The 22,555-nt window shown below is 53.4% G+C and overlaps 2 protein-coding genes across 3 annotated transcripts in view; one reads left to right on the plus strand and one right to left on the minus strand.

Annotated features, from left to right (window-relative positions):
• ACAN (aggrecan) overlaps window positions 1-13,790 on the plus strand; it is a 28,703-nt gene extending 14,913 nt beyond the window's left edge. The window contains exons 15-20 of one of the 2 annotated variants that reach the window (XM_074880160.1): window positions 6,339-6,452; window positions 9,105-9,263; window positions 9,762-9,844; window positions 10,191-10,335; window positions 10,900-11,082; window positions 12,540-13,790. In XM_074880160.1, coding sequence (XP_074736261.1) covers window positions 6,339-6,452; window positions 9,105-9,263; window positions 9,762-9,844; window positions 10,191-10,335; window positions 10,900-11,082; window positions 12,540-12,628 — 773 coding nt within the window. In that variant the 3' untranslated portion in view covers window positions 12,629-13,790. The remainder of the gene's footprint in view (window positions 1-6,338; window positions 6,453-9,104; window positions 9,264-9,761; window positions 9,845-10,190; window positions 10,336-10,899; window positions 11,083-12,539) is intronic. The other variant, XM_074880161.1, reaches the window with a different exon arrangement.
• Window positions 13,791-13,882: 92 nt separating this feature from the next.
• HAPLN3 (hyaluronan and proteoglycan link protein 3) lies at window positions 13,883-22,516 on the minus strand. The gene is made up of 5 exons (XM_074880166.1): window positions 18,817-22,516; window positions 17,086-17,245; window positions 16,434-16,805; window positions 14,995-15,297; window positions 13,883-14,801 (listed from the first exon to the last, which is right to left on the minus strand). Exons 2-5 carry the CDS (start codon window positions 17,210-17,212, stop codon window positions 14,521-14,523), a joined length of 1,083 nt encoding a protein of 360 aa, XP_074736267.1. The 5' UTR covers window positions 17,213-17,245; window positions 18,817-22,516; the 3' UTR covers window positions 13,883-14,520.
• Between the last annotated feature and the right edge of the window lie 39 nt (window positions 22,517-22,555).

Below are 22,555 nucleotides of genomic sequence, written 5' to 3' on the forward strand. Positions count from 1 at the left end.
GAAGATATTCTAGGGTGAATCTTCTCTTTTTATTGGTAAGATTCTTTAGTGCAGTGTCCCTACAGGGTTAAATGCAATCCTCTTCAGGGTCTGAAGGAAGCAGAATCCAGGTGGCAAGAAAGTGTATTGACCATGAACTGGCAATGCCCCTGCAACAAGGCAAACTTCTTCTAGAGAATTAGAGCAAAGTGATGACAAAGGAACTAAAAATGAGGAAAAATAACCACAGATTTCCTTTTCTCAGTTGTTACTCCTTACAGTGCTCTGGGGATTGTGAAAATAGAAAGTCTACAAGGAAGAACCATAAGCTGAAACCCAAAATGCTATTTCCCATGTTGTGGCTGCCTTTTTACCTGAAGCTTCCCAGTCTTGAAATTTAGCTCTTGCAAAAAGATCAGTGCTTTGTGCAGTGCTCAGAGTTCACAGGATGTAATGGATACCCATTAAGTGCAATTAATTTTGACTAACATTAAAGCATGGGTGAAGCTAGTTCAGCTTACAGAAGGAGCTCAGAGTGAGGTGTGTGGCTGTTGCCCTCTTGTCCTGTTGTTGAAGGGCTCCAGTTAGATCCAGCAGTCTTTTTAGTGGGATGATTTAAGAAGAATGGTATTTTTCTGCCCTGCTGTAGCCTCCACTTCTTTCTAAAAGCCAGAGCCAGAAGCACAAGAAGACTGAAGATTAACGCTTGGAGTGCCAGTATTTTTTAGTATTTAGCCAAATTGAAGGCTACACATGCACATATCTTTAGTCAGCAGTTTGATTCCTCTGTGAGGACAGGAACCCCACAAGCTTGAAGAATTGTCCATAGACTTGGCTTCTTCATCCAGAGTTTTGCCAACTCAGCGGGTCTTTTTGCTTCTGGTAACATTTGAAGACAAATAATTATTAGCTGAAAAAAGCATGCTGGCACTTCAGTGAAAGGCTGTGGTTTGGAGCACTCTGACTAGTCAGTGACTTAAAAACTTCACTCAAGTTGGGGGAAAAAAGAGAAATGTGCTGAAATGGCAGTTATTGATGTAAAGTTTTGCTTCTCTCTGGTGAAATGAGTTCATGAAGTCTGCTGTCTATGGCCCCGACACAGCTGAAGGTTAGAATTCAAATGAGGAAAGGTCTTGATGGGCTTTCCTTATTCTTCACACCCTGGAAGTCCATGGGGTAGTGTTTTGTTGGTCCAGAGAAGATCAGCCCCGAAGAAAAAAGTCTAGAAAACATTCAGCTGTTTCATAATGTTTCACCTAATGTGGAATGAAGAGTATGTTCTCAAGCAGGAGCTGGAGGTACCAGTCCTGGCTGAAAGACAAGCAAAAGCACACACCATTTGTGGCTGACCAGATGATTTGGTGTCTGCTGGATATATTGTCTATTTTGCATCAGAAGTTCATTAGCTTAATTAAAATCTTTCTCTGAAGAGGCAAGTCCTGGACTAGTGTTGTACAAATGTGAGTTTACTTCTACACATAATATTTTGGAGGCAGAGATGTCAAAATTTCCTGACCTCTCCTGCCATGAGAACGTTGGACAAATAGAAGGTCCCAGCAGATCAACAGGTTCTCCTGGCACCTTGCTGTTCTCTAGATGAATATAGCTTTTTAAGGCTGTGGCAATATCTGTCCCTTCTGCTGCATGAAGGCTTTGGTTTAATTATTGTAGTTAATTATTTTAATGACTTAATTGCTCATTGTAAGTCATTAGCTGGCTATGTGATGTTCGATGTTAGCATTTTACTTAAAATGTGAGAGAACTGTTTTCCCCGACTCCTCCTATTCTTTTCTTGTAGGAATCGCTCTACAATTGCTCCAATGTTTTTCTTTGCTGTTTGAGCTATCAGATCGGCAGTTCAAACTTCCCAGGAGTCTCTGAAAAGCAAATTTAATTTGTACCTGAGGTTTTTTTTTCCTCAGTCTCTAGAAGATAATTATCTAGCTGGTCTCTGAGTCCTTGTTTGGATAATTGCACTTACAATGGGGCCTATAAAGAAAGAGTGAGGAGCACAACAGGGACTGTTGGACATCCTGAAAATGCCTTGCCTTTCTGTCTTACCTTTTCCTCACTGCAGAACTAAAACAGGAGTTTAAATCCTAGGGTGTATTTTTAAACCTGTTACAGCTTTGGGCAAACTATACAGTTTGTTCAGTTTGGCTGATAACATTCTCTCTGTTCACAAGCTGCTGCTCTTTGGTAGATGTTTTAAGCACAAAGCTGGCCTTGTTTAATGGGTATTCTTGCTCATCTTCCATACAGGCTGCCACTGAGAGAAATGCACAAACTGTATTATTTTACGAAGTCTTAGCACTGTTTCTAGAATGGTCTTCTTAGCTTGGGATGAAGGATTTTAAAAACATTTCCTTCTCACCACTGTTCACTTTTGCATGTCATTTGCCTTCTGAGCAAAACCAGGAGCAATCTATTTCTCTTTCATTTCTAAAGGATTTCTCTTTCCAGTTTCCATGATCTAGCACAGCAAATTGTTTTCAAAGGCATTGGAAGAATACTTATGCTGTGTTTAGTTGCACCAAAAGAAAATAGTTCTGACTAAATATAGTATGTATCTAGCAATGTAAAAGAAAACTTAAGAAGAAAATGGTGAAACAAATTCAAAGTTTGCATTGTAGCTATGTAAATCCCCTTGTTTTCTCCAGCCAACAGTTTACGTCTTCCAGATGCAAGACCTTGTTTACATTGGATATTTTGTTTTAATTGTTTTATTTTTTTAAAAAAATCTAGAAGTTAGACCTTGGGTCCTGCCAGTAGCAAAAAATAGAAACTGTTATGACAATAGATTTGAATAATCTTTTGCAACTTCTGGACACCATTAACTTCAGTACAAATCGTCTTGTAAAGAGCTGCTAATTTTGCATTATCCTCAAGAAGTGAGTTTATAATGTGTTCTAAATGGGCTTCCTATTCTTGGCACTGCAAGGCATTTTCTCCCCTGTCTTTGTTTTAGAGCTGAAGCTCTTGAACGCAAGGGCTGCTTCTGTTCTGCATCCCATGCCGCATTGCTTGTCCTTTGTTAGCACTGGGTAATAATAGCAGTAGTCTTGTCTTCTTGTCGGTTGATAAGCACTTGAGCTGCATCTCAAAGCAGAGCTGACTTTTGAATGACTGCTTACCCAAGCGAATAAATAGCTCGCGTCTGGGTAAGATCCTTGAGTGTCAAGGTGCCTGGCAGCTGGTGCTGTGCAAGTGGGTGCTCGCTCCGTGCTGAGCAGAGCTGGCACACCTAGTGTGCCGCAGGCTTTTCAGCTGGCTGAAGAGGTGTACGGTGATTTACTAACCTCATCTCGCTCTAAACCCTGTGGAAGTGGACACATTTATGGTATATAAAAGGCTATGAAGAAAATAGCCAAGCATTGCGTGATAGATGGGATTTATTTTTTCTTACTGGAGTTCTCACCTCCCATAAATCCTATGGCCTAGGTAAGATATCCTAGAAACACCCACAAACCAACTTGCCAGTGTTTCCAGAGATAACATCATTGCCAGTTTTACCATTTAGAGATTACTTTTCCAAAAGACCTCCAAGACCCAGATTTTCTGGGAGGACCTGAATCAGCAACACTTCCTCCAAGCTGACAGATATGTTTGAGTTTCCTGATACCAGCTTGGTGAGGTTATTCTACATCCAGATGTAGATAGGGTCACTGTCCCAACAGCCCAACAGGCTGAAGGGGGAGTTTGGTATTTATGATCATCACGTGTTTAAAACGCCTTCTCTCCAGCCATTTGCAGCACACTTCTGGGAAGAAAACATGTCTGTGTCTCACCTGTATTTGTTGTCTGTTTTTCCAACACTACCTATAAGTACACACCCTTTCTCTATGTGTCATATATAAAAATATATATGTATATGTATGGAGAGATATGTAACATATATATCATATGCAGAGATTTGTTTTTACAGCATATATAATATGTGCAGTCATATTATATACAATATCTGTAAAAGGAAATTCTGTTCCAGTGTTATTTCCCAGCTGGAAATTTGTGGCAATGACTTTGCATGCGTGTGCCTGCTCTCTCCTCCTCCAAGACCAGGAATGGCAATTCACAGCAGGTCTCCTGCATCTCAGAAGAGATCTTGGATGCACCAAGTTTTAGTCCACATGGCCAAAGACAGCTGAAGACTCATTATTCCCTGTTAAACATTCTGCTTTAGCTCTCGTGTGTGCTTTGTTCCCACTTCTGCAGCATGCTTTCCACTTCATGGAGCCTAACGGACAAAGGAGAGCATTTCCTTACTTGTTCAGCTGGACCCCACTGGAATCAACATGAACTTCTGCTGCCACTGCTGTTGGGAAGCCCAAGGGGCCTCTAGAGCTGTAATCATCCCTCAGGATACCTCATTTTCCTTTATACTCTCTATCTTCTAGAAACTCCAAGTATGACTAATAAGCAATAGTCAGCCAAGTTCAGCTCCTCTCTTCTACTAGGCCCGAGACCCCCATTTTGTTCTGGAAAGTCTGAAAGTATTTATTAGTGTCATGGAAACAGGAATTCTCTTCATGTTGCAGTGAACAAAGAAATCCAGAAAGCATTCAGAAGGGCAATCCAGAGGAAAAAATTCCTTCTCTCAGAGAAGAATTGCAAAACTGGAGTAAGAGGTTCATCGGCCATCCAAGGAATAATTGCATTGCTTGCAGTGATACAGCCTAGAGTAAAGATGACAATCTCCATGCTCCAAAGTACGAATGGATTTAGCATCCAAGGTCAGAAAAAATTTTCTCCATCACTTAGGCACATTACAGAACATGTCAACTTTTAGTTGACGTATCAGACATTGGCCACTGAGTGACTAGACAGCCACATGGGGTATGACACGCATCTGGTTTCATATCTCTGGGGACACTGAGCAGCTGGGCCACAGTTCTGCAGGGAGACAATATCTGACCAAATATCCCCAAATCAGAAGATGAACACAGACCTTGGGGAGTCACTGCTCTGCTCTGGTATTTCCATACCCAGCATGTTTATCATCTTTGAATGTTCCTTCACTAATCCAAATCATCCACAAGAAGAGCATGGAGTGTGAGTCGGCACTTTTAAAGCTTTACATTTCTTCTGAGTGTGAAAGAGAGAAACGTTGTTTCGCATGAGGATCTAACCAGTCATCATTTAACCTAACCTGCGTGGATGTGGTCTCACTTTCTTCCTTAGTCTTCCTCCTTGTTTCCGAGTTGAACGTCTCTGAACTGTTTCATTCTGAATGACTCTTCTTCTGATTCCAAAGCTCAATAAGTAGGATTAAGGCTCAGTCTGGAGAGATACTGGTAGAAGAGCTTTTATTTCCAGCACAAGCTAGATTTTATAATTTATAGATACACACTGGCTACCTGTGGCCTTTTTCAGAGCCTCTATGCTTCCTTCCTTCTGCCCCAAGATGACAGAGGATGGAAGTTCTACAAAATGGTGGCAATTACTACTTGTGCTAATTAGCAAGTTGAGAAACATTGGAGAGTTGGAGGCCAAACACTTCCCATACCAAATTCTCTTTTCACCTCCAGAAAAGCAAAAAGGATCTTAAGGACTGTTCTATCTAGATGGGAAATTAAGAGTAGTTTCTTCCACCAGGATGGAATCCACAGCTGGAAAAGACGTACCAACTTCTTTCAGCCCCTTCACAAACAAGAGAGCACATAGTGGGGACAGATCTGGAGGAAATGGCACTGAATTCCAGTATTCTTCACCAAGGAAGAGGCACCCATAGCTAGGCCTAAGGGCCTCAAAGGGAAAATTTGAGGGTCTCTGAACCACCTTTGAACTCACTTCTTTTCTTCTCTGCACTTTCTTCATCTTCACTGAGAAGAGATTTCTTGCCCCAGAACTTCATCCAAATTATGGTTAGGAAGAAACAAGTAGTGAGCACTGGCCACCAGGAATGTTGGTTAGGAGATAGAGATCTATTTCAGGATGTTGCCATCACTTATGAGGATTCCACACTCTTCCTCATAGACCCGTAGCTGGTGGAGACACAGACACAAGTTTGTATGTTTGATGCATCAGGCAGAGACAGCGAACAAGGAAGAGTTACCACAGCTGTCAAAGGCACTGAGTGCTGTGTACTGGATACATCTTGATGAGCTTGTACTGATATCTTCAGAGTGGTGTTCAACCATCAAGTGACAGAAAACCAATGTCTTCCTTGTAGGGTGGGTTGGGTCTCTTGTCTTCATTCTTCCAGCAGCAGCAGTGGCAGTATGTTTTAAAATAAGACCCTAGAAACTCCCAAGTTCCCCCAAAACCACTGATATTCCCTCCTAAACAAGCAAGGAAACAAATTCTCCTGTTGGTGGAGTTGTCTGCCCAGAGCCCTAATGGAAGCCCTTGATTTCTTGCAGACACTGATGAGTGCCACTCAAGCCCCTGTCTGAATGGAGCTACCTGCGTTGATGGCATCGACTCTTTCAAATGCTTATGCCTTCCCAGCTACGGAGGGGACCTGTGTGAGATCGGTACGGCCTATCTGGCTTCAGCTAATCTTACTAACTGCTGCACTACGTTGTTCCCACCCTACACCCCAAAAAAGCTGATCCCAAGTGCTCCGATCAGTCCTGCCCTCATCTCAGTAAGCTAACCTCTAACAGCAGCTTAAAATACACTAGGGAAAAGCTTTGAGACTTTTGCTTATATATTTTGATTAGTTTGTTCGTCACGGCAGCGTGTCCTCTAAGATTCCTAAGCAGGAGCTTCTGGTGTCTTCTTCAACTTTCTCTTTTTTAAGTTTCTCTAGTGAAGCTCCATACAGATCGTAACAATGTCAGTCACAGAAGTCTCTGTCTCTTTGGGCCAAGGGTCTTTCTGGTCATCTGTAACAGTACGAAAATATCTGAGTACATCTTTACCCCAGGCAAACTTTCTCTGTTACACTGGAATTTCATGGAAGGAGGCTTTGACAGAGCCACAAAAAATGACTGTGTTTCTCTCTGTGAAGATGCAGCTGAGAGAAACCTCGTTCACTCCAGGAATCTCCACCAATTTGACACATTTTTGTCATCTCTTCAACATGGTTTCCTGTGGCAAAATCAGCAAGAAATGTAGAACTTTGAGAAAGCATGAAGTGACCTATTTTTCAATCAAAATTAGGTACTCTGACCTGCACTAATACTTCTTTTTGTTTCTACAAGAAAAGAAAAAGAGTTGTTTTTTTCTTAAAGCTGAGGCTCTCCTGCCTTGCTCTAACAAAAAAGAAATAAGGTTGCAGCGGCTTCTTTATCTTGGCATGAGTAATGGTAATATATATTGGATTTCCTCCTCCCCTTTCTCTGCATCTCTCTTTCTGCTTCCAATATGAGCATATGGAGTAGACCGTAAGAAGGCAGCTCAGGATCATCAGACCATCTGGGCAGGAATTATGCTCTTAACATCTCTTTCCTAATGCAACCTTAACAGCCCCTGACTTGCCCATCCCTGCTACCTGTTGTTGAAGATCCCTGTAATCCAACAAGAGACTTTCTACCCTGTGGCTGCTTACAATCTGGTTTGGTTCAAGCCAGACTTAATTTCCTCTCTTCTGTGATTTATGGGCTCATGATGCCTGAGGGCTATAGCCTGGGAGATGCAAGAGGAACCCAGTGCCCTGAATCCAGTGGGGAATGTAAATCTTCATTGTTCCCCTGAGGCAGACCATCCTTTCTGTTGATGTCCAAGAACAGCAGGACGCTGTAGGTGAGGTCTGCCATCTGTGCACACAGCCAGTCCTTCTTCTCACCACAACAGTGTCCCTACCAGGGAACAAGATTTTCGTCATTCTTTTCCAAGACAATTGCTGTCATATTTCCCCCTAAGTAACAGCTCTGTAGGAAAGAGTGGGCTTTCTCCCAGGAAATGTCCTGCTGTCCCATCACTAGGCTGTGATGACAAGGGGTGGCATTCAAACTGCTGGAAAAAATCTTAAATCTCAAAAGACAGAGCATGTTCTCTGCTCACCTTCTGCAAGTAACCTACCTGCAAAGACCAAGAACCCTTAGAGCTTCAGCTACTTCCAGATAGTCCATTTTATCTGTTGAAGAGGGCAGAAAATGTTCTTAATGTCTCAACTAACTACCAACCCTTCCAACATCTATGAAGCATCTGCAATATCCAGCTGGAAGAACACCAGAAGGATGGATTAGGAGGAATTAGTGTGACTGAAGGTGACAAGTGCTTTGACCTACCAAGTTTAACAAAGAAGAAACTGAGTACAGAAAACCTTACTGGAAAGGGAGAGAGGCATAAGGATTCATGAAAGCCCACCACTCCAAGAGCAGCAAGTGCCTGAGAAAGGGTGGTAGATCCGGCATCTGAAAGGCTGAGACTAAACACATTTCATTTACTGTTTCTTTCAGTAGCATGGAGCATGTGTGGTGTTACATCGCATGGGAGCTGCTGAAGGTGTTTTCTGGTGGTTTCTCCATTTGCCTCTGCTCTCCCCCATCTGTGGTTTTATTTTTTTTAATAAATGGGTTCAACTCTTCAGTGTTTCTTAGATGATAAAAGATGTTCTGAAAAGTTGAGAAATTTTTTTACTTCTCCAGCTTTTTCCTTGAGATTTCATTTTCTTTCTCCACCATGGTAAGTTCCTGCCTCTATCTCTTTTATCCCATCTTGGTAGGTTTGCTTCTCCTCCAGAACCCCAGAACCACACCAAGCAATGCAACCACCCAAACCTTGGCTCTTCTCCCTCTTTCATTTTCTACACATACATGTTGATTCTGGGCATCTTGATTTTGGAGTTTCTTTCCAAAGCACGAAAACTATGCAGGCCAGCACAAATGGGAAGAGAGGGGTTCTTGCTCAGTCAGTTCCTCAAAAACAGAGTCTAAGAACATGACACAGGGAGTGAATTGTTCAGGAATGTTCGTATCACTCAAGTTTTCTAGTAGCGCTGGTCACACTACTGCAAACATGGGGTTTTCAACACAGGCTCCCCTCTCTGCGTGTGTCTTGGATGCCTTCTGATAATTTTCCCTGGGGTTTCTCACAGGCAACAGTGTTATGGTTTGCTTTGTAGTGGAAGAGACCATGTGTTGTCCCATGCCAAGAGAGCATGAGCTGCTAAGACATGAGTTGGAAGGCTTCCAGACACATGCATCAACTCCTTTTCCTCCCTCCTTTGTGTGTTTCAGACCTGGAAAACTGTGAGGAAGGCTGGACTAAATTCCAGGGCCACTGCTACAGGCACTTTGAAGAGAGGGAGACTTGGATGGATGCAGAGACCAGATGCCGACAACATCAAGCCCACCTGAGCAGTATCATCACCCCAGAGGAGCAAGAATTTGTGAACAGTAAGTGCTGAGGGCAGCCTGAGACTGGGCAGGCGTTCATCCGTTGGACTCTGAGTCCATGGGCAGATTTATCCAAAAAGATGTAAAAAACACAGTTTCCCCCACTGGTGCTCAGATATTTCCTAACGAGGCCTCACCCTTGTGCGGGAGAGGAAGAACCATCCAGCCATGAGACAGAAGAGGGCCCTTTCTTGGCTAGTTCAGATCTTTGCTCTTATCACATTGCTGATGTGGCTTGGTCACAAGATGTTCACTTCATCCAACAAGCGCAGTGACCCGTGCCAACATGGGTGGATCCATGCTCATGACACACTGAGTGGGGAGGGAGATGGACAAGCACCATGCAGGGAAAAAAGGACATCAGGGGCTAGTGACTGGGAAGGAACCAAATGACCCAGAGGCTCCAGGACCAGAGACAGCTGAGATGGCAGAGAAACACTTCCAACAAGATGTAGGGAAACCACGACCCACCCTTCTCTCCCCCTCTGGTTTTTCCAGGCCACGCACAGGACTACCAGTGGATCGGCCTCAGTGACAGAGCTGTGGAGAACGACTTCCGTTGGTCCGACGGGCACTCCCTGGTGAGCCTGCAGCCGTGGCGTGGGCAGGTGCTGCCTTTCAGTTGGGGGAAGGTTCCCCTTGGGTGGGAAGAGCCTCATGAGTTACATGCTGAGTGCTTGGGTTAGGCATTGAGTGGAGGCAGCCCTAAACTTTGTAGTAGTGCTCGTGGTTTTTTGAAGCCTCTAGTAAAGCTGGTCAGCTATGTTCCTAGGCACCATTGTGATAAAAACAACTGTTGTAGTAGCAGTGCTGGTAACCCATGGTCTCTGCTGGTGACATGCATGGGTGAGGCAGCAGAAAGGATGAAGGAGGAGGTAGGAGAGGGGAGGGCTCAGCCTTAGGCAAAGGGCTTTCCTCTCTTGGCAGCAATTTGAGAACTGGCGGCCCAACCAACCCGATAACTTCTTCGCGGCGGGTGAGGACTGCGTTGTGATGATCTGGCACGAGCAAGGCGAATGGAATGACGTTCCCTGCAACTATCACCTCCCTTTCACCTGCAAGAAAGGAACAGGTCAGCACCCTGCACTGCATTGTCAAGGATGGGGGGCTCAGACAGTAGCTGAGGGGCTGGAGTGGAGCCCCCACTGCACATGAATGTGGGTTTTGTGACTGCAAAGGGTGGTCAAATAGGTGGAAGGAATTAACAATAGAAGTTGCCCAAGGCTCTAGGAGAAAGTTTCCCAAGGGCTTGAAAACAAATAAGGCAAGCCACCAAGGATGGGGTTTCATGTCTCCAGGCAGAGACATACCCTGAGTGCAGCAACACTCCCATACACCGGTTCCATGCCCTCCCACGGATGCCAGCAGCTGTTGTGATGCCTGGCTCTTGCTGCCTCTCCAGGAGGCAGGAATGGAGTCCTAAGGCAGACAGCTGCTTAATTTCAAGGCCCATCACAGAATTTCCATATCCCCCTGCCCCTAAATTTTGTGAACAGAGGAAATCTCAAAGGGATTTAAGGTTTTATGTGAAGAAGAGGAGGCTGTGCATGCCCAGCCTGCGCCAGGCAGGCAGGAGCTGCCTGCTCAGCCAGACAGGGCTCCTTGAGCTCTACATGTCTCTGCCCATCTCCTGCAGTGGCTTGCGGGGATCCTCCCGTGGTGGAGAACGCCAGGACCTTTGGTCGGAAGAAGGACCGCTATGAAATAAACTCCATGGTGCGGTACCAGTGCAACCAAGGCTACATCCAGCGCCACGTCCCCACGATTCGGTGCCAGCCCAACGGGCAGTGGGAGGAGCCGCGGATATCCTGCATAAACCGTACGTCTTGGTCTCGGCCCCTTTACCTTCAGGTTTGGGCTGATGCACACCTGCAGCTGGGAGAAGGAGCTGGGGATGAGGGGGGCATTGACTTAGGGTGCAGGTTAGCTCTGAGCCAGGCAGAAGGGGACATCGTGGTCCCCTTGGCTTGTTGAAAGCTCCCCTGTCATGGGGCCATGGGAACTGGCATCTTCTGAGCAGGTGTGGATCACGGGGACTGGCTGGAGAGGCAGCCCAGGCAACTCCTGCCCTGGACGCTTCTCCACCTAGGCAGGATAGAGGCAGCTCCAGAGCCAGGAGAGGGCAACAAGGAGCTTACCAAGGGCCCAGACTACTGAAAGAGAAGCAAGTAAAAGAAAGGGTGAGTTTCAGCACTACCTGCACCAGCAGAGAGAACAGGAATGGAGAGCTGTGGTCCCCCTGAGCCCTTCCCCAGCATCCTCTTGCCCTGGGAGCGGAAGGGAGCCAAGGGACAGGGCAGGACTCCTGACTCTTCTCCTGTCAGGCCTCCAGCTGACAGCAGCCAGCCCTCTCCCACTGGCGTCCCAGCCCACTCCCAGGCCTGCCTACACCCCTGTCCCATCCCTGCTCGCCTGCAGCTTCCTAGTCAAAAAAAAAAAAAAAGCTTCTCAGCCAAATCACATCTGTCCAGTGGCCTTCTTGCCAGGTTCTGGTCCAGCTGGGCAATTCCAACTAAAGCAACAGTCCCATGGCCAGGGAAAGTCGATATGGGCTTAATGGACAAAACTCCACCCCAGGGAGGAGGAGGGATGGAGGAGGTGTCTGAGGACAACCACATGGTGCAGACCAAGCCACTGATTCCCTTGGCTCTGCCGCAGACCTAGAGAGCTGCAGGCTGCTCCTGGCACAAACCACCAGCAATCAAGAGACCCAGGCTGTTCCCAACCAGCTTTTGTTCCTTCCATCAAAACCCTGGAGCGGTGACAGCTTCGAGGGAGAATGGCAGCAAAGATCAGGCAGAAACCTGCCAGATGGGGCTGTTTCCCTTCCTGTGCCCTAAGCACATCGCACTGCTCATGGATATTTCCCTCCCTGTCCCAGGGGATCAGGGAAGGACTGGTAGGGCAGTGGGCACGATGGGGGAGCAGTCCCCATGCCCACCCCATTAGCCAAGTTGCCCTCCTGGCCAGGCACAGGGAAGGGATGGCACAAGCGTCCGCGGAGAGGATGCTCCTGCCCAGGCTCCCGGGAGGCACCGGGCACCTTCACCCCTGGGTGAAGCAAACCCCAGCTGCAAGGCCGAGAGAAGGGCCGATTGTGCGTGGGCAAGCAGGCTGGCGTCAGGGCACACACAGCCACCCACCAGGCAGCGCTGCCTGCGGCTGCCCGTGTTTTTCCAGGGAGCCAGGGGCCAGGGCGGCCGGTGTGGGACAAGCAGCGTCTCTGTCCCAGCTCCTGCTAACAAGGTGCCTTTTCTTCTCCTCCCTCTTCTGCAGCCTCCAACTACCAGCGCAGGCTATACAAGAGGAGCCCCAGGAGCCGGTCGAGACCCAGCGGCAGAGCCGTGCACAGACCCACCCATTAGAGCGGGGCGAGAGAGACCGAGGGGGAAAGAGAGAAAGAGAGATTTTTAACAGAACAGTTATATTAACAGAGTCGATTTCTTCTTCTTCTTGTTGCTTTTTTGTCATATAAGGAAAAAAAAATTATATTAAAGACAAACCCACCTTTGTGTATATATATAAAAAAAAAAAATAATGTTTTTCCAAGCACCAAAGCAAAGTGAATTAGATCTCAGCATTTTTACTAACCGTCCGGTTCCAATTATCTTCGTGCCTTCGGGGACAGGGAGGGGGGTGGGGTTGCAGAGGGCAGGGGGTTAAGTTAAATAATAAAGATGATTATTTTTTCCTGATTTTATGCACGAACAATGTAATTATTTCTGTTATTTAATCTCCGAGGTGAACAGCACCTTTTGGGGTTTTATTTTATTTTTTTTTCCAGAATCCTCCTACTGCTGCAGCGCGTCGGGGTGGGTGGGGAGGGCCGGGGGGCTGCGGTGGAAGGAGCTGTGGGAAGAGGGAGGCGAGGGGATGCTGAGACCCGGGAGCTGGGGGCTGCAGCCCCTCTCTGCTTCCCTGCTGCCCCCGCTGCGGCACAGCGCCCATCCCGGGACGATGTGCTCTTTCCAGGGGACCGTGCGGGGCACCAGCGTTCCCTGCACCTATTTATATTTTTGAACATATCCTATTTTGAAAGAATGATAAATAATAAAGAGAGTGAAATCGGAATGGGCACTTTGTCAGTGTTGGTTTTTTGGGGGAAGGGGCCAGGTGTGTGGGCCAGGGGGGTCTCCCATGGCAAGGGAGCAGGGAAGGAAGGGGAGCCCAAACAGGGTGCTCCAGGCTACACGGGACCAGCTCAGACCCAGCCAGCACCCAAGGGTGCAGCCCTCGGGACAGTGTGGGGGGTAAGTGTTTCCCAAGCCCCAACCAAAGAAGGACCCTGGGGTAGAACATCACCCCCTCTGTTCAGTTCTTGCCCCAGGAGGGGATTAACCCACATGCCTAAAACCCATCTAAAACCCATCACCAGCAGGAACCGCTTCACCCTCCAGCTTTCTGTCCTGACATGCAGAGGCTTAATTAGCACTCATTAGTGAGGGAGCATGGGGACCCTTGCAGGAGCTCGAGTGGGTGCAGGCCTGAGCCAGCAGTGATGAGATGATGCTCAGCCAAGGATGAGACAGTCCTGGGTGTCCAGCCAGGGATACCCAGGTTCTCTCTCTTTGGCAGACCCCTCTCATGCTAGGACAGAGATGGGGACACAGCCACATCGCTCCAGCTTTCTCCACTGATTTATTAGAAGAGGTCCAGGAAAATACATCTTTTCATAACCTAACACTTGAAGAAGAAGGCACCAGAGGTCAAGTGGAGTCCGGGCAAGGGGCGCATGGAGGTAAGGCACTGGCGCTCCCGTGGGGACAGGCACAATGGCATCCTTCAGTGGGATGGTGACGGGGCTGGAAGAGGAGCTGGGATGCAACAGAGGCACCCGCTCTCTGCCTCTGGCTAAATCCAGCTTCACCTCGCTCCCACCCTACGAGCTCAGGGGCAGGACCAGCCTGGAAGGGCAGGTGGGTGTCAGTGACATGCTGCCACCGCAGGAAGGGGCCACCACCCACAGGGTGGCAGAGGCCAAGCGGGGTGGCAGCAGCCCATGGGGATCGTCCTCGCGCATACCCCATGCCAGGGATGGTCCCACGCTGACCCAGCTGGCAGCTGCCCCGAGCAGCTGCATGTGCTGGCTGCTGAGCAAGATGTGGAAAATATAAAGGAAGGAAACAAAATAAAACAAAAAGAAGCCTCCCCCCCAACCCCGCCTCCCCCCAGTCACCCCAAAAACAGCCCTGGGAAACACCCGACGCTGGGCAGTCAGGCTGGAAACATTCTCCGGCCAAGGAGCCCTCCTGGCTCCTTATCTCTCCTTGTAGCAGTAGACCCCAAACCTGCCCTTGCTGGGGAAGCCGAAGCTGCGGACACCAGGCTCTGCGGGGCCGCAGTTGGCCCGGGGCTTGGCGATGGGGTAGCGGACGCTGCCATCCGCCAGCCAGCCAGCATCGCAGCGGTCCAGCCCCAGGAACTTCCAGGCGGAGTAGAGCTGCCCCACCCGGGCGATCTCGGCCCCCACGTCCTGGCAGCTCTGTTTGGCCTCCTCCAGCGTCATCCCGGCTGGGTGGTCCAGGTAGAAAACCTCTCCTAGGAGGGAGAGGGGAGCATGAGAGAGGAGCATCAGTGCTGAGCATCAGCCAGACCATTCCCATCTGGAGCATCCCTGCTTGGAGCATCCCCACCCAGGCTGAGTCCTGTGCCCTAAGGGGGAGGGATGTCACCAACAGGGCACAGCACCTTCCCCAGGATCTCACTCCCCAGCCCCTGGCCCAGCACCCACCTTTGAGCGCAGAGGAGAAGCAGAAGGCATCAAAGCGGTGCTGGTGCCGGTGGCGCGGGCCGTAGCTGCGGATGCCCGGGGCGAGGTGTAACCCGCCACAGGGCTTGCGGGGCAGGCGGATGGGGTAATGCACGGTGCCATCGGCCAGCCAGCCCGCGTTGCACCAGTCCAGTCCCTCGCTCCAGGCCTGGAAGAGCTGGTAGAAGGTGGCGAGGATGGCGCCCTGCTCCTGGCACACTCGCTCGGCTTCGTGGAAGTTGAGCCGGTACTGCCCGCGGGGAGGCTGGTAGGGGAACACGACGCCTGGGGGCAGACGGGGCGCTCAGCCGGCTCCGTGGGCAGCCCACCCGCCCCGAGTCCAGCCCCGGCAGCAGCTGCAGGGGTCCCCGACCCACCCCAGATTCAGGTTCTGGGACAGGGACCAGCCCAGGGTGGCACAGCCGAAGGCTCAGGCATGCGGGGATGGGGCTGCTCCGGGCACGCAGGCGCCAGCGGCGAGTTGCCAGCGACATCTGGTGGCCCAGGGACACAGGGGCTCGGTCCTGGGGACACACGCGCCACCCTCGTGGGGACGGCACCTGCATGTACAGAGGTGCACAGACGGTTGATAAAGGGGATGCAGGGACCACCACCACAGGGTCGTATGGACCACGGTCCTGGGGACACACAGACAGTGGTCCCAGGGAGGCACGGACACCCCTGTGGGGATGGGGGGGACCATCATCACAGGGATGCGCAAGCTCCAGGAACAGGGACACAAGGACCAGCATCATGGGGACGTATGGGCCACGATCCCAGGGACATATGGACCGCAAACATGCGGATGGATGGATCAGTGCCATGGGGATGGATGCACCACAGGAACATGTGCACCACCACCATGGACCACAGTCCCAGGGACCGGTGGGGACAAGTCACCATGGGAGGCAAGGCCTGGGGGCTGAGGGGGTGGGCAAGGGCACAGCAAGGGGGACATTTCTGCAGCTCTGAGCTCATCAGTGGAGCCAGAGCTGAGTCAGGCTCCTCATGGCAAGTGAGTAAGAGGGGTTGGACCAGTCACCAAGATTCATCACAAGATGCATGGCAATACCCAGAGCTGGGAGGCACGGGGGCGGCTGCACATGACGCAGTACAGCGGGAAGATGGGTGGGTAAAGGCAGGAAATGCTGCGGCCATGGGGTCACCCCAACTCTGACTCCACAGTAGCATTCCCAGCATCCCGGCTGGGCAGACTGCTCTGGGCTCACTCGCTGCTGAGACCCCACAGTCAGACAGCCCCAAGCCACCACCCCGTCACACTGAGCATCCCAGCCCCTCTCTGCCCATGATTGGGCTCCCCAAATGCCCAGCCTTGCACTTCCCCAAGGAGGGGGTGCCACAGGAAGGCCAGGCTCACTGGCTTGGTGCAGGGAGTCACGCGGTCCCCACTGTGCCCCCACCTTTCAGCCGGAGGTCCACCACATTGCTCTCATCCTCCAGCCCATCGATGACCTCACAGCGGTATTTGCCATCATCCTGCAAGCGCACATCACTGACGACCAGAGAGGCCTCACGCCGGTTGGCCTGGTGGAGGTGAGCGCGGCCCCGGAAGTCCCCAAAGGCCAGGTAGGTCTTGCCGATGGCCACCAGCACGTCTTGTTCTTTGGTGTAGTCATCCCGCAGCTTGGACCACTTGATGCGTATCTTGCGCTTGGCTTCCATGTCGGGTTCGTAGTGGTAGTGGCAGGGCAGGGTGACGTTGGCACCATTGGAGCTGTAGACAGGGTCTTTGGGGGTCTCCACCACCAGTTTGGCTCCATTAAAGTAAACCACTGGGGACAGGGAGGGAAGGCATGATGGGGAGGTTGGGATCCAGGGCTGGGCAGCATCCCCAGATCTCCCTGCAGCCACTCTGCTCCCTCCCTCCTGCCACCTCCTCTTCTGCCTGAGCACCCCATGAGCATCCCATGAGCAACCCTGCTTGCTCCTCTAGGCCCCACATCCCTCCCAAGGGAGAGGTCCCAGCCCCATCCAGAGGCAGGGGGGGTATTCAGCCCCTTGCGCCAACCTGCCAGCCCCCCTTTCTGCCAGCCCTGCTGCTCCCCAATATACCTTTGTCCTGCCCGTTGCCCTTGTCGTTCATGATGTGGTTGTAGTAGAAGCCATTGTAGAAGGGGTGGTGGGAGCCGCTGGCCAGCCGCAGCAGGGTGGCCTCCAGGAGCAGCGGGAGCAGCAGCATGGCTGGGGAGCGAGGCCAAACCCCAAGCCCAGGCTGTGGAGGGGGAAAAGGCTGTGGTAACACCCCAAAATTACCAGGAGCACCCCAGCGTTGTCCGGCATGTGGTGCTGGGTAGACCTCACTGCAGGCATGCAAGGAGAGGGGTGGGAAGAGCCGGCAGAGCGGCTCGCCTGCCCACAGGGGAGGGTGCAGGCAACCCGAGCCGTATCCTCAGACCTGCCCCACAACCAGGGCTCCCGGTCCCCTCCATCATCATCCTCCTGCCTGGGTCACACCACGTGCCACCGCATTCACCGCTGGGCATGCAGAGCTCCCGGCCCAAACTGGGAAGCTGAGACCAAGCTGGGGACAGGGCAGCCGGGGGAAATGGGATCCCAGGGTGTCCTTTGAACACGGAGCACTGGGAAAACATCACGTAGGGGGTGCAGGGGCAGAGAAGTGGCCAAGCCCCGCTGTAAGCCGCAAGCTCAGTTTACAGAGGCAGCCGAGCATGCAAACCAGCCGAGATGGGGAGGAGAGAGCTTGGAGCTGCCTCCACTGTCCCAGCACTGGACAAAGCCCGGCAGCACCCAGCCAGCCTGGCCGAGGACCCCCAACTCCAAGCCAGGGCTGCTGCTTTGCACCCCAGCCGCCGGCTGGCACTGACCCCATGCAACACTTCTCGCTCCCAAAGCGCATCCCCTGGCTGGGGGGAAGCCCGGCTGCCCCATGGCACCAGAGACCCGCGTTGCCCTGAGCTCTGGGTGCCCCGAGAACCCAAGGATGCCCTGCATGGGGCTCACCCAGGGCGGCTCGCAGCACTATTTGCCGGCTTGCGAGCTTTCCCGGAGCCGGCAGAGGGGGCCCAGCACCCGGCAAGCCTCCAGCAGCCCCCCTCCAAGACTGGGAGGGATCTGACATCTTTGCCCCTTGGGCAGACAAGGTTTAGGAGTGCCTGCAAAGATGCCCCAGGCCAGGGGGCTGTGGGAGAGCGGGAGCTCACACCCGGCAGGGTCCAGTATAGGGTACGGTGTTGGTCTCCACAGGCCAGAACGTGCAACCGGCTGCTCCCACCATGGGCTGCTCGCTGCCGGGCTCTCTTCCGCGGTCGGTGCCACTGCTCACCTTCTCGTGGGGTGCAGCCCACGCCTGCCACCCGCCGAGGTCTGCAGAGCCGGTGTTGGAGGGTGTGGGATGCACCCGCCCGACGGCCAGCGCAGCCCCGGGAGCCCGGCAGCAGCGGTGTGAAGCTCTGCAGGCACCAGAGCCTGGCAGGCACGTCGCCACGTGCTGCCCGCCTGCAGCAGGGCAGGCTCGAGGCACCGGCAGCTTCGCACCTCAGTTTGTGGGGCACCAGCCCTGGCTCCCCTGTGCCCCTCATGCCTAGACACCCCCCAGAGCCCAGCATCGCGGTGACATGCCGGGGGGCCCAGCATCCTTAACCACAATGCCAGTGAGCATCACACTGCAGCACCCACCGCAGCGATGCCCAGCACCTTCCGCAGTGATGCCCGGCACCCTCCATGGCGATGCCATCCCTCCTGCCCTCCACAGCAAGTAGGGTGCCCACCACCCCAGGGTGCCAGCCCTCCCCAGCCCTGGCTCCAGGGCCAAGCCCTACTCACGCTGGTTGCAGGCAGGCTGCAGGCAGGCGTGCAGGCAGGCTGCAGGCAGATGCACTGTGTTTAGGGCTCTTGCAGGGCTGAGAGGAAGCAGCTCCAGGGCCTGCCTCTTAAAGGGAAACACACGCCTTTCCCAACCCCCTGCTCGCAGCCTGGAGATGGGGTGGCTGCCCCTGCAGCCTGGAGATGGGGTGGCTGCCCCCAGCCCCCCGCCTGCCTACCGTGCCTGGGCAACGGTCTCACTATGTGCCTGCATGCTGCCCACACGCTGCCCGCATGCTGCCCACACGCATCCTCTGTGATGTGCCATCTGCCAGCACTGCCACCAGCTTGGAGGGGAGAGCAGTGGGAAGCAGGGTGACCCGCTGGGGCCAGTGGGACCCCGTGATGCCCCATGCAAAGCCCTAGTGAAGTCTCAGTGTTGCAGGAGAAGAGCCATCCCTTGCCCTACATCCCACCAGAGGGACTGGCTGCAGTCCCCAGGCAACGGTGGTGCTGAGCACGCATGTGGCAGGAGCACCACAGGCACAAGCAGCTCAGGACGGGTGGGCTGTGGCAGAGGGTGGTCCGTGCCTGGAGTGTGCAGGCAGTGCCTGCCTGCTCTGGGGTCCAGGGGAGGCAGCTGAGCTGCAGGGTTCAGCTTCTTTGGGGTCTGCTTGGGGCTGTGGGGGCAAAGCAGAGGCACAGAAACCAGGGAAAAAGCTTCGGGTTGCCCAGTTGCACCCATCAGAGGGGGCATCATCCCTAGACTTGGGTGATGCCCTCCATGCCAACCCCTGACAGCACACGGACACACAGCCCTGGCTCCGAGAGCCCCAGATCCAGCCCTCAGGAAAGGCAGCACGGTGGCGGCACAGCCAGGGGATGCTGGTCCAAGAGCGGCCAATGGGGCCAAGCAGATGGAGGAACCACGGAGCGGCGTGTGCCCTGACCCGGCGACCCGCCGCCCCAGCCAGGCGCGCCGCTTCGCCCCCCGCTTTGTTGTTTTATGGCAAGGAAATGAGGCGCAGGGGGCCCGGTCCAGCTCTTGCCGCCGTGTGGGACAGCGTCAAGCCGGAAAGAAAACAAATTGTGCAAAAATAAACCACATCAGGGCTGGCTGTGGGGTGAAGGGGGCTGGGACCCCTTCCCGACAGCCCCCTGGCATGGCGCGCTCGGGGTGCAATCTTGTCTGTCCGACGCCACCACGCTGATAGGGAGCAGCCGGCACGGAAACTGCGTTATCTGCTGCCAGCGCCGGCCCAGCAACCCCCGTCCCCCGTGGGAAGCCCCGACAGGGAACAGCTGCAGGACCCAGGGTCTGGAGACACCGCTCTTCCTTGCTCTCCTTTTCCCAGGGCCCACCAGTTGTTCCTGAGGAGGGACACAGCAGGGCCGGGTTGCCCAGGGACAGGGGAGCATGACGGCCGGGCACGCTGCCTGCTTGTCTGCCCGGAGCAGGCTGCTCCACAGCCCACAATGGAGGGGCGATTACATCTCCCAGCAGGGCGGCGCAGGGCCGATGCACTGCCCACATCCTGGCGAAGGGTCCCTGGTCCCCCCGGCCCTGCCCCGTGGCCAGAAGAGGTGGTGGGATGGTGTCCCAGCTGCATCCCGGCCGCTGGTGCCCCCCTGTTGTTGCTTGCCCAAGTTGTCTGTGTCCCACTGAGCCAGCGATCAGGATGGTTCCTTCCACCCCACTGGCTGTGCAGACAGACGGACAGCCCCATGCAGGCATGCTGCTGCTTGGTGTGGGCGCCCCATTGTTTCAGAGCTGAGGAACAAGCCACACGTTGCCCTGTGCTGCCTGCACTGCCGTGCCTGCCAGGAGCCATCCTCTGCCTGGCCCGAGGAAGGGAGCAGCAGTGGGGAAAGGGAGAAGGATGCTTTTCTGAAGGGAGAAGGATGCTTTTCTGCATCTCTTCTCAGCAACAGCTCATGGCTCACATTCAGTTGCAGCTCTTGTGTGGATGTGACCGTCAATGCCCTCCACCTCCTCATGGGGAGTGGGCAGCATGGGGAAGGATCCAGCCACCAGCAGTGCCCCCGAGGAAGGAGGAATCCCCTTCACTCCCTCCTGCCTCTCACCCTATTTTTGGAGCTTCAGGGATGATCCCAGATTTGTTTTCTGCTCCCGAGGGGGACCCTGGGTGGGACCATGGGTAATCAAGGCTGTGCAAGGTCAGGGTAGCTCTGACCCAGGAGCACGTGTTTAGGGCATGTGTTTAGGGCTGGCTGAGCTTTTCGTTGAACAGGAGCCATAAAAATGTCAACCCTGTCTTCCCCGCCTCAAACCCAGCAGCTGACAGCTCCGCTGTGGCCTCACCGGAGAGATTTCTCCCTGAAATGCCGCTTGTTCAGGACGATTCTAGCGGGAACCTGTTGCCCAAGGCTCAAACTGGGGAGGAAAACCCATGTTCCTGGTGGGATGGAGGCTGTGATTTGTGCAGGGCTTTCCGGGTGGAGGCGAGAGGATGCTCTCCCCGACGGCTGCTTCCTGAGGAACCGGCTCGTGGGCAGCTGGCAGGACCGGCAGCCGAGTCAGCAGGCAGCAGGGTGCCGCGGCCACAGCGTGCCGGCCCTCCTGGCCTTCCTGATGCCCCAGCAACCCAGCCGCGTCCGGGAAGAGCCCTGGAAGGGGCTGTGCGTGACGTGGAGGGCGCCCTGGCCCTCACCAACCCCCCCATCCTGGGGCTCCAGAGGAGGAAGGAAATGCCGCAGAGCTGGGAAGGGGCTCAGCGTCCGCCAGAGGGGCTCGTCTGAGGGGTGGCAACGGGCAGGGGGAAGGGGTGGCCAGGTGCTGAGGATGCATCCCCTGCTCTGACACACGGCATCTGCTCCTTTCACCCTCTCTACGGAGCCTCTGCCGTGCCCCCAGCTCAGGGCTGTCTTGGCTGGACTGGGAGCAAGCTGCTCTTATCTCTGCCCCAGCTTCCTGGTGATAAGGGTGGCATGTCTAGAGCTGAACAGGGCTGACTGTCCCCCCCCATCCCTGGCTCTAGCTGTGGCTGCTCTTTATCACCAAGCAGCCACAGCTGCAATGAGTTCAGTCCGGTCTTTGCAGGCAGCCCGCCAGCGCCTCTGGTGCCAGGGGCTGGCACCCACGGGGCCAGGCAGGAGCCCACCTCCCACAGGCAGGGCCCTGGGAGGGGATGCATGGCTGAGAAGGGCACTGCCAGCAGCGGGAAGGTGCATGGAGGTTGTCCACAGCTGCGGGGACAGAGCTGTGGTGGGATGCAGGTGGCCCTGGGCCATTCCTGCCAACCTCAGGGGTCCCTGCCCAGTGTGGCAGAAGACTCTGGAGAAGAGCAAAGCTCCTCTGTCCACCCACTGCTCCTTCCCTATGAGGGACCCCGTCCTCAATGCAGGGGGATCCTGCTCCAGCAGCATTCTCTCCCCTGCTCCACCCAGGGGCTCTGCCGGGAGCATCCCCTCGGGCGGCCCTGGCAAAACCCACAGCTCCCTCCAGCCCTGGGAGCACGCTGGGGTGTAAAAACCAGTTTTGCTCCAAGCTGGGGGATTTTCTCCAGGATCAAAGCCAAAGGAGGAGACACAGGGCGTGGGGTGCTGATAGCAGCTTCCACTCCCCAAGTCCCATCCCGCTGTGCTTGGCCAGCTGCGAGCACAGGCTCCAGCAGCTGCGACAGGGCGGAGGCAGCAGGGAAGATGCACAAAGCCCTGGTACCCTGTTTTTCAGGCAGGGAAGGGAGCTAGGAGGGTCTGTGAAAGCAAGAGAGGTGTGGGGTCAGCACGGCAGTCAGCA

This window comes from Strix uralensis, chromosome 11 (assembly GCF_047716275.1).
Source record: "Strix uralensis isolate ZFMK-TIS-50842 chromosome 11, bStrUra1, whole genome shotgun sequence".
Taxonomy (NCBI): Eukaryota; Metazoa; Chordata; class Aves; order Strigiformes; family Strigidae; genus Strix; species Strix uralensis.

What these genes read in the sequence shown, in the direction of transcription:
- HAPLN3 (XM_074880166.1), bottom strand. Translation starts at nt 17,212, where the DNA reads ATGCTGCTGCTCCCGCTGCTCCTGGAGGCCACCCTGCTGCGGCTGGCC. An exon ending in GGGCAACGGGCAGGACAAAG is followed by an intron (nt 16,806 to 17,085) that starts GTATATTGGGGA and finishes CCCTGTCCCCAG; the next exon opens with TGGTTTACTTTAATGGAGCC. An exon ending in GGTGGACCTCCGGCTGAAAG is followed by an intron (nt 15,298 to 16,433) that starts GTGGGGGCACAG and finishes GTCTGCCCCCAG; the next exon opens with GCGTCGTGTTCCCCTACCAG.